The sequence below is a fragment of the Psittacula echo genome, assembly GCF_963264785.1.
Source record: "Psittacula echo genome assembly, chromosome: 10".
Taxonomy (NCBI): domain Eukaryota; kingdom Metazoa; phylum Chordata; class Aves; order Psittaciformes; family Psittacidae; genus Psittacula; species Psittacula echo.
Window position 1 is genome coordinate 5,141,814 of NC_137741.1, and position 15,672 is coordinate 5,157,485.

General features: G+C 38.3%; 1 protein-coding gene across 1 annotated transcript in view; it reads left to right on the forward strand.

Moving 5' to 3' along the window:
* Window positions 1-358: 358 nt before the first annotated feature.
* Window positions 359-15,672, forward strand: part of VPS13C (vacuolar protein sorting 13 homolog C) — a gene marked incomplete at its 5' end in the record, with an annotated part of 87,107 nt that continues 71,793 nt past the window's right edge. Inside the window, 9 exons of the mRNA XM_080626498.1 lie at window positions 359-458; window positions 2,099-2,142; window positions 6,077-6,119; window positions 6,890-6,985; window positions 7,759-7,860; window positions 10,223-10,285; window positions 12,369-12,434; window positions 14,529-14,638; window positions 15,489-15,548. Coding sequence (XP_080482624.1) covers window positions 359-458; window positions 2,099-2,142; window positions 6,077-6,119; window positions 6,890-6,985; window positions 7,759-7,860; window positions 10,223-10,285; window positions 12,369-12,434; window positions 14,529-14,638; window positions 15,489-15,548 — 684 coding nt within the window. The remainder of the gene's footprint in view (window positions 459-2,098; window positions 2,143-6,076; window positions 6,120-6,889; window positions 6,986-7,758; window positions 7,861-10,222; window positions 10,286-12,368; window positions 12,435-14,528; window positions 14,639-15,488; window positions 15,549-15,672) is intronic.

Sequence of the window (15,672 nt, forward strand, 5' to 3'; positions counted from 1 at the left end):
AGGGGGCTGCGGCCACGCTCCGGCGGCGGCACCGCTGCCAGCAGCAGCGCGCTCTTTCGGCACCGCTGCTCTGAGGCGCCACCGGCTCTACCACCCCGGAGCTGCCCGCCGCATCCCGGCCCTTCGCCTCAGCGATCACCCGAGGGTCAGCCCACGACCAAACACCGCCGCGCAGCCGCTCCGCGCTCTCCACTCGCCCCTTGCGCGCGGCTCCGCCCCCCGTGAGGCGCAGGGCTGCCCCCGCCCCGTCAGCTGACTGCCGGGGCCGCGCCCGGCGCTGTTCACGCTGCCCCCCTCCTCTCGCCGCTCTCCGGTACCGGTGGGCCGCGGTGCGCACGCAGCGGAGCCTGCCTCCAACATGGTGCTGGAGTCGGTGGTGGCGGATCTGCTGAACCGCTTCCTGGGCGACTATGTGGAGAACCTGAACAAGTCTCAGCTCAAGCTGGGCATATGGGGGGGTAAGGAGCCCCTTCGCTCTCCCGCCCGCAGCTTCCGTGGTGCTGTGGGGCCGCTGCTGTCACTGAGGAGGGTGGTGGGAGGGAAACGGATTTCGTTGGCCGCGGTCCCCTCGTGCGGGGTTGGCGGGCTGAGGCACCGCCGGCCCCTCTGAGGGGCGGTCGGTCTGTACTTTGCCTCCCCCAGTAAGGAGGGGGCGAGCTGCGGAGTCGCGGCCCCTCGTGAGCGGCGGGAGGGCAGCGTGTGGCCACAGGCTCGCCTCACTGTGGTACACAGTCGGTCCCTCTGTGCCCGTGGCCTCTGCACCTTGTCTCTTTCCCGCCCTCTCTCCTCGTGAGGGTCGATAGATCAGGTCGGCCTGTGGCGGCTCCCGCCTTCCCTCAGCGGCGATCTCTGCCTCGCGGCGGCCGGAGGATCCGGCTATTGCTTCGAGGAAAGCTGCAGGAGAGATCCAAGCACAGTGACAGGGCTCCAGCTTATAGGGGGAGAAAGAGCGAAGTTGGGGTCCCAGCTGTGGCAGTCGCTGAGGCGAGGTGTGGGTGCACATCGCTGCCCTCCGAGTGCTCTGAGGCAGGAATCTGTCTGCAAGGGAAAAAAAAGCCATTTTTTCTCCTTTCTTTCTTGAGAATACACTGGGTGGAAGCACAAGTGTGCTCTGGGGTCTGTCTATGGCGTGGTGGAGCATGGGGTGGACTCTACATGGCGGCCCCAGGAGGAGGGCAGGTCTTGGTTGTGGTGCCTGCGGAGCTGTATCTCTCACCTGCTAAAATAATGTGCATTAAACAGATGTGACGGTGCAATAGTGTGGAGTAGCAGTGCTCAGTGAGCGCACCCACACGTCAGTTTGATACCCTGCAGGCATGCAAAGAGACAGTTGAAGTACTGATAAAGTTTGACATGGTTTAGAGGTGGACTCAGCAGTCCTGGGGTAAAGATTGGACTTGATGGTCTTAAAGCTTTTTCCAACCCAGCTGGTTCTATGATTCTATACTGTCTAGAGAAGTCTGGCTATTTTAGATGCCTTCCATACTTAAAGACTTTTCTTGTCATCTTATTTTTGATTTTGCCATGGTAGGAAGTATTTCAACATTTATAAAATAATAATATCTCTGTTATGGAATATAGCTCTGAGGAATCTGGCATTAATGCCCTAAGAGGTATATGTACTTTTCTCAAGTATAATTCTATGTGCCAGCATTTTCTTTGGAAATCTTATTATGCTGCCAATGACAGTTAATGTGTTTGTGAAAATAGGAGTGTGTTTTTGTGGCTCCATTACTCATGATTTTTTTAATGTAAAATCAAAAATAACAAGATACAGTTTTCCTAGTCTATGCTATCTTGATAGAACATTCACAATGAATACTAAGAAGGATTTCCTGTTATTGTAGGTGTATTTAATGGAATAAAAACATGAAGACATCTAAGGCATCTGGAATCTCTTCCTCCACGAAATTTTGTCTCAATGATCAGTGTTTAATAACTCTAACAAATTAGACATTTACTGTGCTGTTCTGTATCTGGACTAAGTTTTTCAGATTTTAATGAACTTTAATGTACTTGCAATGGTTGTAGTCGTGTTTCTTGTTCCGATTTACGTAGTAGTTGAAGTCACTTGTTCTGTACTTTTTCTCCTAAACAGGTAATGTGGCACTTGACAATTTACAGATAAAGGAGAATGCACTAGTAAGTATTCTAATAATTTTAAAATTGCTTTTATGGGTCTAAAGATGAAGACATAGGGTAAAATATTACTGTAGTCTCATGTTACGCAGTATGCATTCTTTACTGGTCATTGGAAGTAAGTCCTTGCTTAACTGCTTCTAATTTTGCTCATTACTTTCAAGAAAGAAAAGAAGCTATGGTTAAAAGGATAAGTGTACTCCTTTAGAAAAGAAGTTAGCAATAGGATTTTGAAGTTTTCCCATGTTATGCATGCATGCAGATAGAACCTGTTCTAGTATTTGAGGCTTGAAATGACAAGATATTTAAAAGCATGCATCAAGAGGAGCATGGCCAGCAGGTTGAGAGAGGGGGTTCTCCTCCTTGGCTCTCATGAGGACTCCCCTGCAGTCCTGCATCTGGCTCTGGGGCAACACCACAAGAGAGCTGTTGGAGAGAGTCCACAGAAGGCCACTAAGATGCTGCAAGAGCTGGAGCAACTCTGCTCTGGAGACAGGCTGGAAGAACTGGGCTGATTCAGAGAAGGCTCTTAGGGAGACCTTTTTTCCTCACTGTTATGTCCACGCAATAGATGTTTGTATGTTTCTGAACAATTTACTAGATCTAATGGGCTGGCATAGGCCTATGTATGCTCTTTTTTTTTTTTTTTTTTTCCCCCAGCTTTGCTTAAATAAATGGATTTTTCAAAGCACAACTTGTGCAAATTGATTGATCTTCTGAAAATTGAAGTCTTCTGAAAGACAGTGGTTCCTTTCTCAGTTATTGGTGTTGGAATGAATGGAGAAAAAGTTAATCCTTCTACATCAGTTGATGGGATTGAAGCTTATGGTTATGACGTTCTGTGTAAATTGATGCATATTAAAACTGGCAGGCAGTAAGATGTGTACTCTGTGAAAGTAAATATGGTTATTCAAATGCTCCATTCAAAATAGGAGTGATGGAGTGAAGGTTTTTACAAGAAATAAATTGCATAAATACTCATATTCTTGCCTGAAAAAAGAACTTGACTGATTTTAATGTTAATTGAGCTAATAAACACCTGTACAACTGAGAGAATCTCACTGCAGTTTTCAGTGTGCTTCAAATTTCAATAAAGAGAAGTATTACTCTTCTGTGAACTGAAAACCTGTTGGACCTTTGTATGGCCTAACTACTGTTTTCCCTTCATTGTTCTGAAGTTTTGTATTTTACCTGCCTTTTTCATCCATTCCAGATAATGTCGTTGTATTTGAAAAGTTCTGACACAAATATCTTCATAATCTGGTAGTTAAAAAAAGGAAGGAAGAAAGTGTTATCTGCTTTGTACATGTCTTTCCTCCTTGTGATTGTTGATTATGCTTCTAGGAGTTCTGACTTACAGAAATGCAAAGTCATCTGTGTGACTGACCAGAGCTGAGAAAGAGCTGAGGCAAATTCAAGAACTAAAACTAAGGGATGTTTCTGACTGCTTTCCAATTGCAATTAGATTTCTATGCAAAAGTAATTAATGGGAGGTTGATATTGAACACCATTTTTAGAGAAGTACCTATACCTTCCTGACAAAGAGGAGATTAAAGAAATATGATATGGTGCAACTTTTTCTGTCCTAGTTTGCCTGTCTGCTGCTGTCTGGACTGGTTTTGTTTTCCTTTTGAGGTTTTCCACTAGAAAATTACTAACTTTTAATTTTTGTATGTAGATACTGGACTTTACAAATGTGACAGAAGAAATTCTAAGGAAAAGGGAGATGAGCAAGTTGTTAGCTTTAGTGTTATGCTAGCTGAAAGTGGCTTCTTTTCCTTGGTCATAATAAAAGAGCATTTAATTAAAGTAGAAGTTTGTCAGACCTTTCTCAGAATTTAGCCTTCAGCTCATGCAAAGTCAACTCAACAAGATTAGTGTAATATTTCTAAAGTAAAATTGTACAAAATTATTTTACAAATGAATTCTTATTAATCTTGAACAAGTAACCATTCAACAACAAGTAACCATTTCCCCAAAACATGTTAGAGAAAGTATTTGCTGACACATTGCTGAAGTGGCATTCTGTGAAATATGTACTTCTCTCTTTCGAGGCTTTTGTTCTGTTTTTGTGTGATTTCACTTATAAAAATACAGGAGTATAATGGGGTAGTTGCTATTAATGTTCCTTTTTTACTTTGTTAAAAACTTATGATAGTAGTGAATTTTTTCCAATGGATTTTTTAAGCTTTATCTTTTTTTTTTTTTTTTTCAATTATAATGAAAAATGGCTGATGACAGACTATGATCTAGGCTCTTTAGAAATTTGTTATGTATTTCTGAGCTTATATTGTTAGTTATTACCATCAAAAAGCTTAAAATCTGAGCTTCTTTATTTGTCAATTTGTATCCAGTATCCAGTTGGTCACAGCTTTTAAAATCTTCAAAGCTAATATTGCATGTTTCTTCTTAGTTATAGTCTTGAACCATTTTCAGTATATCATCTTTTTGTTGTGTTAACATCAGCCCCCAATGCTCCCATGGTTTTTAATTTATGGGCCATTAATACAGTATTAAATGAAGTAGATTTGGTTGGTGGAGCAGTCTTCTGCTTCTGACTTTATTAAAAGTAGAGATCTTTCTTTGCTCTCACAATTTGTTTCAACCTCTTCTTAATGTCTGTTCTTACCACCAAAAAGAAAGTTTGGAGATCAAACTATTTTAAGTGAGTCTATTTGCTCTTTCTCTTATGATATATTTTAATGAAAAATAAAAAACTGAGAAGAAAGCTTCCAGTTAAGTTTATTGACCAGATTTTTAACATGTAGCAGCCTGCAGGCAGAAATATTTGGGAGGTATTGAAGAGTAGTTGTCACCATGAGAAATCTAAAGCTTTATGAAAGTTTCTAGGACTATGCAGTTATAACCAGAACATGGTTAAAATATTCCATAGCTCTTGCTTTTCAGTTATTTCTTCAAGGTACCAAAAAAGAATAATCTATGGAAATGTCACAAATTTAATCACTTTTAATTGAAAAGGTTGATGAGAGGCTCCTAAGTGCAGCTCAGAGTGCTTTTTAAAAACTTTGCAAATCTGGCAGAAATGTTAATTTCTTTTTTGGAGCAGGCATGTTAAATGATTTTAAGTTGTTGGAAAAGTGGTCAAGGTTATTTTCTAGTACGAGGGAAGAGAGAAGTGGTTAGTATCCATCTCTTTTGGGAAAATGGGTATGCTTTTTATAATCTTTGAGGTTAAGATTTATCCTCAGGTCTTTAAACTGTGGTTAACTTGTTTGAAAAGAATACTGAAGTGGCAGACATTTCTGGAAGCTTAATGCTTTCACTTACCTCTTAATCTTTCCACTTATTTTCTCCTGCTTCCTCTTTACTTTGCCCCTCTTTTTATGTTCTTGATATTCCTATGGTTACATTCTTGCTTTTGCTGAAGGGAGAGATACTTTGTGAGATTTTAATTGATGGCAATTGATGGTAATAATAACATGTTTCTCATTTGTGAGCCTATCTTGATGTTTGGTAGGCATTTTGCAGAGACTTTCTCAGTACTGTTAGCAAGACTTTTATATGTTTGTAAATACTAAATGCTGTTATTAAAAAGAAAAGACCTATGTGGCAAATTAATAAAAAATATAAAATGCAAATTCTTGTATATGGATACAATTTTACTCTTTAGTAACCTTTGGAGTGAAAATACTATCATACTTGGAGAGAATTGCCAGAAATGTGTAAATTCTTTGTTTTGAGGCTTTCTGCAAGCCTTAACCGCATTTATGGATTCCTGAGTTCATGTGAGTATTGCTGAATAGTTAAATCTGTTATTTGTAGAACTGTTTCTATTCTGCATCTTCAGTTCTGGGTAAATAGTTCTAACAGAAGATAGTAAATTTGCTGTATAAACCAGCTTATCTTTAAAATACATGGATCTCTTCAATGTTTCTTCTTTTTCTTTTCTTTTTTTTTTTTTCTTTTTTCTGCACAGAGTGAACTGGATATACCTTTTAGAATAAAAGTTGGTCAGATAGGTAAGTTTTTGCTTCAATGGAATTATTGAAATGGAAATGTTAGTATAGGTCTAAAGGTCAGTCCTGCCTCCGACCTGAGTCCTGCTTCTTTCATTAAGCATTCTTAAATGATCTCGTACGTGCTGTTGAAAGATGCAGAAATCCAATGTAACTGCCCTGGATAAGTCATAAAATGTTATCTGGCAAACCCTGTTTGTGTAACTTTACTAGCTGCTATGAAAAACCTGTCTGAGAGGTTTTTTACGGGTAGATGGTTGATCAAGAGAGCTCTTCAGCATGGGCAGAATGTGTGTGGCTCTTTAAAGGACAGATAAGGAATATGAAGAATTTAAGTAAGATTTCTGAGACTGGAAAATATGTCAAGGGTTTAGGGACTCTCAGATGTATGCTTTTAAAGAAAAATTCCCTGCATTGCTTTTTCACATGAAATATTTGTTGAAGATGAATGTGTGTTGTATTTCTACTTCCCTGGGAAAACCACATTCATCCCAGTGAATTGAACTCTAGTCATGATCTCAGGTTTTGAGCTGAAGTCTTCTGACTCAAACTGTATTTTCTTGGTTATAGCTGTAGTTTATGTTTTCTCTGCATGTTTTTTATCACTTCAAGGACTTTGATTAATAATTGAATGTTTAGGCCCATATGGTTTCTGCTTACCTGCTGTTCAGGATGTCAAGGTACAGGGCTAATGCCCTTTGATGCCTGAGGTGTTGTTTGGACTAAGCACAGTGTAGATTTTTGTTTTGATTAACTGTATCTGCTTTGTTTAGATAAACTTACTCTGAAGATTCCTTGGAAAAATCTCTATGGTGAGGCAGTTGTTGCAACTCTGGAAGGCTTGTATCTTCTAATAGTTCCTGGAGCAAGTACGTAAATTCTTCAACAACACAATTTAACGGAAAAGAAAAATATCTAAGGGTACCCTGTAGATGCGTATACATAATAGCAAGTAGTTCATGTAAGATGCCATATATATGTTCTGTTCCCTTGGGGATATTTCTATACAAATGCTTTTTCTATGCAAAAGTTAGTGGAAGAGGGGTGGGAGAAAACAGCACCTGTTGCTTTTATGTAAATGCTTGGTTGTATCCATTCCAAGTTTAAGACAACAGCCAGGTTTCCTCTGAAGTGTGCTTATTGTGAATCCACTTTTCTGGCATGGCTTGGGTCTTTTAGCTGTTGCGTGGTACAGTTCATCTGCTTCTAACTGAGAGCAGTTGAAAGTAGTAATTCCATTAGAACTGTTTTTAGGGAGAGAGAAGAGGATCAGAGAGCTAGATTAGTTTACTCTGAAATAGGAAGTCTGGTGTATTAAGAGAACTTGAAAGTTTCTAGGGTGTTAAATATACGTGTAGTAGAACTTACAAACCTGCAGGATATTGGACAGGGCCTGAATTTCCAAGGAAAGGTTCTCTTAGGAATTAATGTTGGACTGTTGGTATGATCCTTCTGTATTTTAGTGTGTAAAAATTAACAATTTTAGAGGGTGGGTGCAGCTTTCAGCAATTAAACCTAGAATAGCCTTTATCTCAAAGAAGGATTTTTGCAACATCATGTTGAATATATGGTGTGCATTTCTTGATTATACATTTATGTAACTTGAAATGTAGGATTAAAGCTGTCACAACTTGGCTTACAGGCATTAAATATGATGCAGAGAAGGAAGAAAAATACTTACAGGATAATAAACAGAAGGAACTGGCAAGAATTGAGGAAGCCCTGCAGAAAGCGGCAGAGAAAGGTACTGAGTTACTAATACAAATATCCACTGGAATTTGAGGACTTAATGTGCTATGAAAGGAAAGTTCTTTTTTGTGATTGACATAATGAATTTTGTTTTTTCAAGTGTCTGGCTAATCTTACTGCAGTGCTTTGAAAAACCTTTTTTCTGTAAGGCTTGAAAGAAATGTTATTTATTTACTTTTACCACTCATTTATCCAGTCAGCTTCCATTGGAAATGGGAATTTGATAGTCTGGTATGCCTTTGGTTTTTCTTTTCCTTTTTTTCTTAAAGCTATAGGGAAACAGGACCAAAGATGGAAATTGCATTACATGAGGCTGATGTTGTTATATTGCTTTAGAGCTTTGGTAATAGATGTTTAATAATGTCTTTTAGAGGTGTTCTTGGCTTAAAGAAAAATCTAAGGATAGTAGTAAAGTTTGCAAGAATACTACTTTCATATCAGTTTCTGCTGTCCTTTTATGGTATACTGCATTTTGACTCATTTGAGAAATGGGACTCTCTTGAGCAGGAAATAATTCATGATACAAGAACACAACTTAAAATGAGTATAAGAAAATTTTGACCTAGGTCATTAAAAGATTTTAAACTTTCAATTATAAGTTAAAATAATTGATAATTTCAGTCCAGTTAACCTGATTTGTGGTGGGGCTATTTTTTTTGTCGTAACAAATATCTGTAAAAATTACGATATATAGCAGGCTTCTTTGGACAGAAACCAAGCTCAAAACCAATGACAGCTAACTGCATATGATAGAGGAAAAAAGTTATTACTGAAGTTTTTGTCTGAAATGAGACCTGTTTGTTGTGTGGTGTAATGGTTCTTAAGATGCATCTTTACGATTCATGTAATGCTGCAAATTATGTGTCTTGAAAAAGTTACTGAAGATGAAATGAAGCTCGGAAAACTTGAAAAAGATAGTTTGATTGTAATCTCTTCATTTATTTACTGCCTTGTTTCTGCTTTGCTAGTTGATTTACATTTGCAGTTTACTTCAAATAGCAATGTTGCAATCTGCTTACAGAATCCTTGCTTTATTTCTTGTCTTTAATGAGCCAGAAACTGTATGAGAGCTAAGACAACTTAAGTCAATGAATTTTGCAGCCATACTTTATACTGTGGCAAAGGAATTTTCATAGAAGTTTAACCTTGGTTATGTAGGACATGGATACTGTAAAGTACCAATGCTTCAGCCATTATTCTTTGCACTAGTAGCAATGGGATGAAGAGATAATACAACGAGAAAAGTTTAGCCTAATGAGTACTGCTTGAGGAATTCCAGTTCTGGAATTTCATAAAGTTAAGAGTGAGTCTGTGCACCTGTGACTGTCATTTTTTTGAAAGAAACTTACTGCATTCAGCATTTGTAAGGCTTTTAATTTTTTTTTCCTTGGGGGGCAAATCATATAAAATGACACCTCAGGAGCTCAACTCCTTGTATAAAGACCTAAAATTAGATTCAGTCATGTTTTGCAGTTTTGAGCTTTCAGCCTTGTGAAGGAAAAGCTAGAGGAACATTCAAATTGAATTCTTCTGAACTATAGTTATCCCCTCAGTCACACTGAAAGCAAGATCCTTATGGGTCGTTCCCAACTTGAGATATTCTGTGATATCTCAGTGGTAAATATTTGTGCTTCTGGTGTACTAGAATATTGTACTTAGGAGTACTTGTATAGTTCTCGCGTGAGCAGATCCCTTGCTTTTGCGGAAGTCTTAGGACCCAAGTTGCTCTGCTGCACCATAAACTAAGAAATTCAGCTCTTCCTGTACACTTTTAAGAACACAATGGTTGGTGAAAACCTAGGAAATATATTGAATAGGAAGTTGTCAGTGTCCATGAATTCTCAGCAGTATTTGCTTTTCTGATTAGTACTCAGCTTACCTTAATGTGTTTAGAACCTTGTTTCAGCACCTGCATTTATTTGAGTTTCCTTGCATAAACAGTCCTGAGGATATTTTCTTTAGACATGCTGTTCAAATATTGAGCAAAATAGTCATGTCACTGTGTGTTTAGTGTAGTGTGATGGGGAAAGGATAACAAGCTCTGCTGACCTGAGCTGGCAAAACATTATTTTTTGTTTTCTAAGTTATTAAAATCTGTCAGTATGAAAAGTCATATATGGAGACCAAAGCTCGCAGCTCTTTTCATTTGCTGGTTATAAGTAAAATGAAAATTGCATAATTTGTCTATGTAGATAATGTGTGAGACTTGATATTCTGAAGTGACTGGCTGTCAGGTACTGTACTGGAAATACTAACCTGTCATACGAGTTTTAAAAACTTAATATTAAATCGGGAGCTGCTTTCCTTCTTTTAAACAAAATGCATTTTTTTGGTTATTTGCTGCCATGTGGACCAAGGCACTCATTCACAAGATTCCTTGTATGGGTTGGAGAGTCTGATTTACAAGGACACCAAGCCTGGTGGGTATGCATGGTTAGTTACATTTTGCACATAAAAACAACCCCTCCCAAAGCACCCAGACATTGAAATGAGGAAATGATAGTTATTTGGTCATCATCCCATATTGGTGGTTCTAGCAATAACATTTTAATGATTGTGGATTCAGGAGGAAACTTGCAATGACAAGTCCTGTCTTAATTGAATGGCTGTTGAAAAAGACTCAGACACCATTTAGAAAGATTTCCACTAGCCACATCGAGGTCAAGAATGTTATAAAATGCTAACAACATTCTACTGTAGTTTTAGAACACTATCTGTAGGTGTTTTGAGAATAAAGGGTAATTACTGTTGCAGTGTCTGGGCTTAAGACATTGGAAGTTCGGTCTGTCTTGAAGCCGCGGACAGGCAAAATGAACTGTAGCAAATTGAGGACATTTAGCATGCTTTTCCCTGGTTCTATTTATTTGGATTGCTCTGAAGTTAGACAAGTAAAGATTTTCCTTTGAAATTCTGAGGAACTGTTACTGTGTTGTGTCTGCTGTACTTCTATCTTGAGACAAGTTTTCAGAAATTTATTCTTAGCCCATGTTACTTAGTGGGCTTTTATCTGAGTGCAGGTTTAGAACACACGTAAACCCATGCAGTTAGTTTCTCTATAGTAATGGCTTAGGGTAGTCAAGAGGAAAATCACGGTGCCTTGGTTTTGTCATACATGGGAGTGAAGGTCTTAGACATACAAAATCAACAGTAAGTGCAGGATGCAGTCTTTGATGAATATCATTTATAGAGGATTATGTGTAGTGTTAAATGGAACTATGCAAGAGAAAATGTTGTTTCTCTTTGGCATAGTTTCTCTTTATAGGGTAATCACCTTACTTGCAAGACAGGTTGAAGTCTTGGCAGGCACTTGGTTCTTTGTTTGAACAGGCATGCAAATTACATAAAGCTGTTGCCCAGACATAGACTATTGCACTTGCTTCCTTCTTGTTTTAGTGGAATACACCCTTATCCTGCTACAACCTCTTAAAGTTAAGCACCATCAGCTCTATTGCCCAGTTCTTTTACCCCCTACATGGCCAGAGAGGGGACAGGAACAATGCAACTCACCAAACTTAGAAATGTGTAAAAATATGAACATTAATTCATGAAATGGTTGTGACTGTGTGGGTTGTAATTTGTGTGTAAATAATATATTTGGTTTCATATAAAGCTTTTAAAGAGCCATAATTTTTGTATGCCTTTTCTGCAGTTACTGTATTGTTCCTTCACGTTGCTTTGATACCATACTGGTGATTTGCGCGAGAGTCATATTGAAGAGTGCTTGTTGGTTTTCCATGTACATCTCAAATATTTTAACTTGGAGGTTGTGCCCTTTTACAGTAGAAGCCTCTTTTGGATGTAAACTTCCATATTGTTTTTTTTCCCTCCACATGTGTATATTATTAACTGTTCAGTTATGACAATTACTGCTTTGCCTGAACGCATTAAATAAAAACCAAACACTTAAATCACTGAAAAACTTCTTCCCCAGGCTTTCTAATAAGCAGTCATGGCTCTGTTTTTATCTCTCTTTTGACCATATGTGATCTGGAATTGTGTTAAACAATGCACTCATGAAGAAGTCTGGGTATGTATTTGCTGAGAAGCCTGGCGATTATTTGTAATTCCTTAGACCCTTGAGACATTACATTTAAATGGCTTGACCTTATAATTGGCAGGATGATTGATCCAGTAGAAATCTGGATACTTAATCTAAAGTTTTTACTGGTCGCTTAGTTTGCCTGGGCTTTGAACTTCAATGACTTGGAATTTTTTTTCCAAAAGCAGACGGGGGGAGGAGGAAGCAAGGCTCCAATTGCTTGCCTGAAAGGGAATGTAGGTATACATAAATTAGGAAAAATTAGGCTCTGTGCTATGAGAAGTAGCTGATTACTTCCTTTAACAGATCTGAAAGTCTTTAAAAGCTTTTAATGAGACCTTACTAAGGCATTCTGCTTTAAAACAAGCTAAACTTTCTTCCATCTTTTCTTATGCTTTCTTACACTTCTGCTTTACTAACTTAAGTTTTATCCTTTTCCCAAAAAATTGCTTGCACTGAAAAAGGACGTAAGCGTAAAAAGTATAAAAAGCATTTTAAGAGACCCTTTAAAGGTCGTGATCACTCAAAAGGTGGGTAAAAATTATGGTGTTTAACTTTTTTAAAGACTTTTTTCTTTTCTCTTTCTGTTTGGATTAGTTTTTCTTAGGCTTGGATATACATCCAGTGATACCTTTTATTTTTCTCCTGTTTGAAAGAGGGTGTAAATTGGAGAGAGCTCTTTTGCTGTTTATCTGTTCTCTGGATCTTTGTTTCTCTCTGCTTAGCTAGCTGTGCTTGTTTCTCCAACTTGAGCTATCTCTAGCATTTCCAACAGAAATGTACACATTTGGTAGGCTGATTAGTGGCACTTTGCTGTGACTGCTGGAAAAACTGCAGGTGGAAAGATCTCTTTGTCTAATTCTTTGCAATATTCCAGTAACACCTATGTAAAGTAAATCTGATGCTATACTGATGGTACAGCAGTAAAGTTTTTTCAGCACCTTCTAGCTTCTGTTCTAAATAGCTAACATAGTGTGATGACTGATACTTCAAGCACAATGAAATTAATGTTTTTTTCCCAGGAGGATAATCATTGTCTGTAAGTACCAAACTGTGCAGGTCTTCATTCCTAGTCACATACTAATACTGGGTTGCCGTATCCCATGTGGTTGTATTGTTAAGTATTTGATCTTGGAGGAAGCTGCAGCATAGGCTTGTAATTGGAGTAAGAACTTTGTGGGGTCCCTACATAAACTTTCTAAGGTATCAAACTTTTATTGGTGTTGGTAGCTGCATCTGGCTGGAAAAATGTTGATGGGTTTCCTGCTTGCACTTGAAAGTTATGAAGCTTTGATAAGCACTTCTGCCTTCCCCCCCCCCCCCCCCCCAACATTATTGTGTTGGCTTCTGTTACTAGAGAGTGGGAGCTGTGAAATAAATAGGAGGAAATGTGAGTTGCATGTAAAAGTGGAGTAATGTTTTGGTTTCTTCTGAGCTTCCGACTACTTTTTTTACTAGATATAGAATCATAGAATCATTAGGGTTGGAAAAGACCTTAAGATCATCTAGTTCCAGCCCCTCTGCCATGGGCAGATGTCAAATACTCTCCTGACTAAAATAGTATTCTATCAGTGGTCAGTAGTGAAGTCTTTTCATTCTTAAAGGAATCTCCTAAACCTCCCTTAGAGCTTAGGAAAAAAAAATCCCGATGCTTATAGCAAAATGTGCGAAGTTATATTGTTTCTTCAACTTAAGCTGTGTGTAGCATTTCCAACAAAGATGTGCCAGCTTGGCAGGCTGATTAGTGGCATTCTCTGGGGTAGCCACTTTGGAAGGTGAATACTGAACAAGACAAGGGAGCCTGTGAAGATAAGAGAACAAACAGCTCATCTAGGCATATTTTAGTAAAATGTTAAGATGCTGAGCCTCAGATAATATTTTTAGAGTTACGTCAGTAAGTAATGAGGGATTGTAAATATTCTCCCTATCTCGGCATGTGCACATTTGTTGTGGGTGGAATGCTGAACTTCTGTGAGTATTTAACTTCTGCTACCTTCTCTTGTTCAGCATAAGTTCAAGTATCACTACACGGCATAACAAAGTCTGATATGGACCTAGCTTAGATGGTCACAGTGTAAATGCATGGAAGAAATTGAATATTTCAGAGTAACTTTCTTTTCACTTCTGTTATTCCAGCTTTTTGACTTTCTTAGACAATGTTGTATAAAAGCCTGTTATGGAGTGGTCTCTTGTTGTGCAAGTATTACCTTCCCCCGGTTATTCAAGAGTATGTTGTGCTAAATTACACTATTTTACTGATTTGCTTGTTGAAACTCACAGTTAATTGCTGAGGGACTCTTGAGAGAACATTTTACCTTGGAAGGAGTGGGGTGAAGTATATTAAACAAGAACTTGCTGTAAGCTAAACTGCTTTGACTGAAACTTAAGAGATTAATTTTTTTATGGTTGTGTTGTGTACTCAGAGCTACCATCATATCTTCAGGATATGGATGTACAAGAAAGGAAAAAATGAAAATATGTAACCTAAATAAAAATATCTTAAAAAAAATTAAGAATTCACCTTAGAGTAAACTTTAAATGTACGAGTGTAGCTGGTTGGTGTGGTTAAACTCCAGATGCAACAACTGCACTGAATTCTGACTGTTTAAAACTTACTGTTTTAGACAAGCCGAAGGTGGAGAAGAAAGATACTTTCTTAGAAAAGCTTGCAACTCAAGTTATCAAAAATGTGCAAGTCAAAATCACAGGCATTCATGTCAAATACGAAGATGATGTAAGTATCTGGAACACACTCTTTCCATTTTATATTGGGCTCTAGTGCAGTCATGATTGTTTAATCCATAGAGAGAAACAGTTTTCTGTCATCTTGAGAAAGTTGCTGTGATTTCTCCTGCACCTCTTCAGAAAAAGTACCTCAGATATGACTGACAATCAAATATTTTGGATCTTTGAAATATATATTCTCTTTTTTTGCTTTGTCCAGTATTGCCTTGCTCATTATCTGTAGATAGTGGCTGTTCTTCATATGTTACTGTGTGCAGATGATGTACAGAATTTTTCAGTGTCCTGGGTAAGGTTTGGAATGACAGAAACTGATGGGGTTACAGGTTAAAAAGGAGATAAATTGTTGGAACCACTTAGCTCGTAAATATGAATGGTTATGTGAACCAAACTGGTATTATTCTAGCCTCCTTCCAGCTTCCTTTAGGTAAATGCTGAAGCAGTTTGTGATGAGATAATTCAATGTGAAAGAAAGGCATTAGATAAAGAATATTTCTCAAACCTGTTTTGGGACTATTTCCAGAGACACTAGGTTTATAAAGGTGGAAGTCAAAATGACATAGCTGACTGAGATGTGGTACTCTATAGTTCTTAATTCTTTCCTAATGAAGACTTTAGAAGCCAAAAGGAAATTGTCAGCTTCAGTTTGAAGTCCTAAGTCCTTACACTACAGCCGTATTAGTTTTGGCTCAGCTTAAGGTATTCCAAGAATGCTTCATCTAGAATAATTAAGCAAAGGAAGATTCTCAGAACAGCTCAGGATTTCAGTCAGCTTGAATTAAGTGATATATCTCTGTTTGCAGCAGAAGAAATACATAGCTGTTATTTTTCTGTTTTTGTAGATCACGGATCCACAGTGTCCAATTTCCTTGGGAATGACATTGGGCGAGCTTAGTTTACTGGTAACGTGTGTGTGCATGCATGTTCTGCTGGTTTGGATTTACTTTGGAGTAGCACGAAAAAAAGTAACATATCAAGATGATGATATAAAGAAAGTATGCATTCATCTGGAAGAAAAGACAGTCC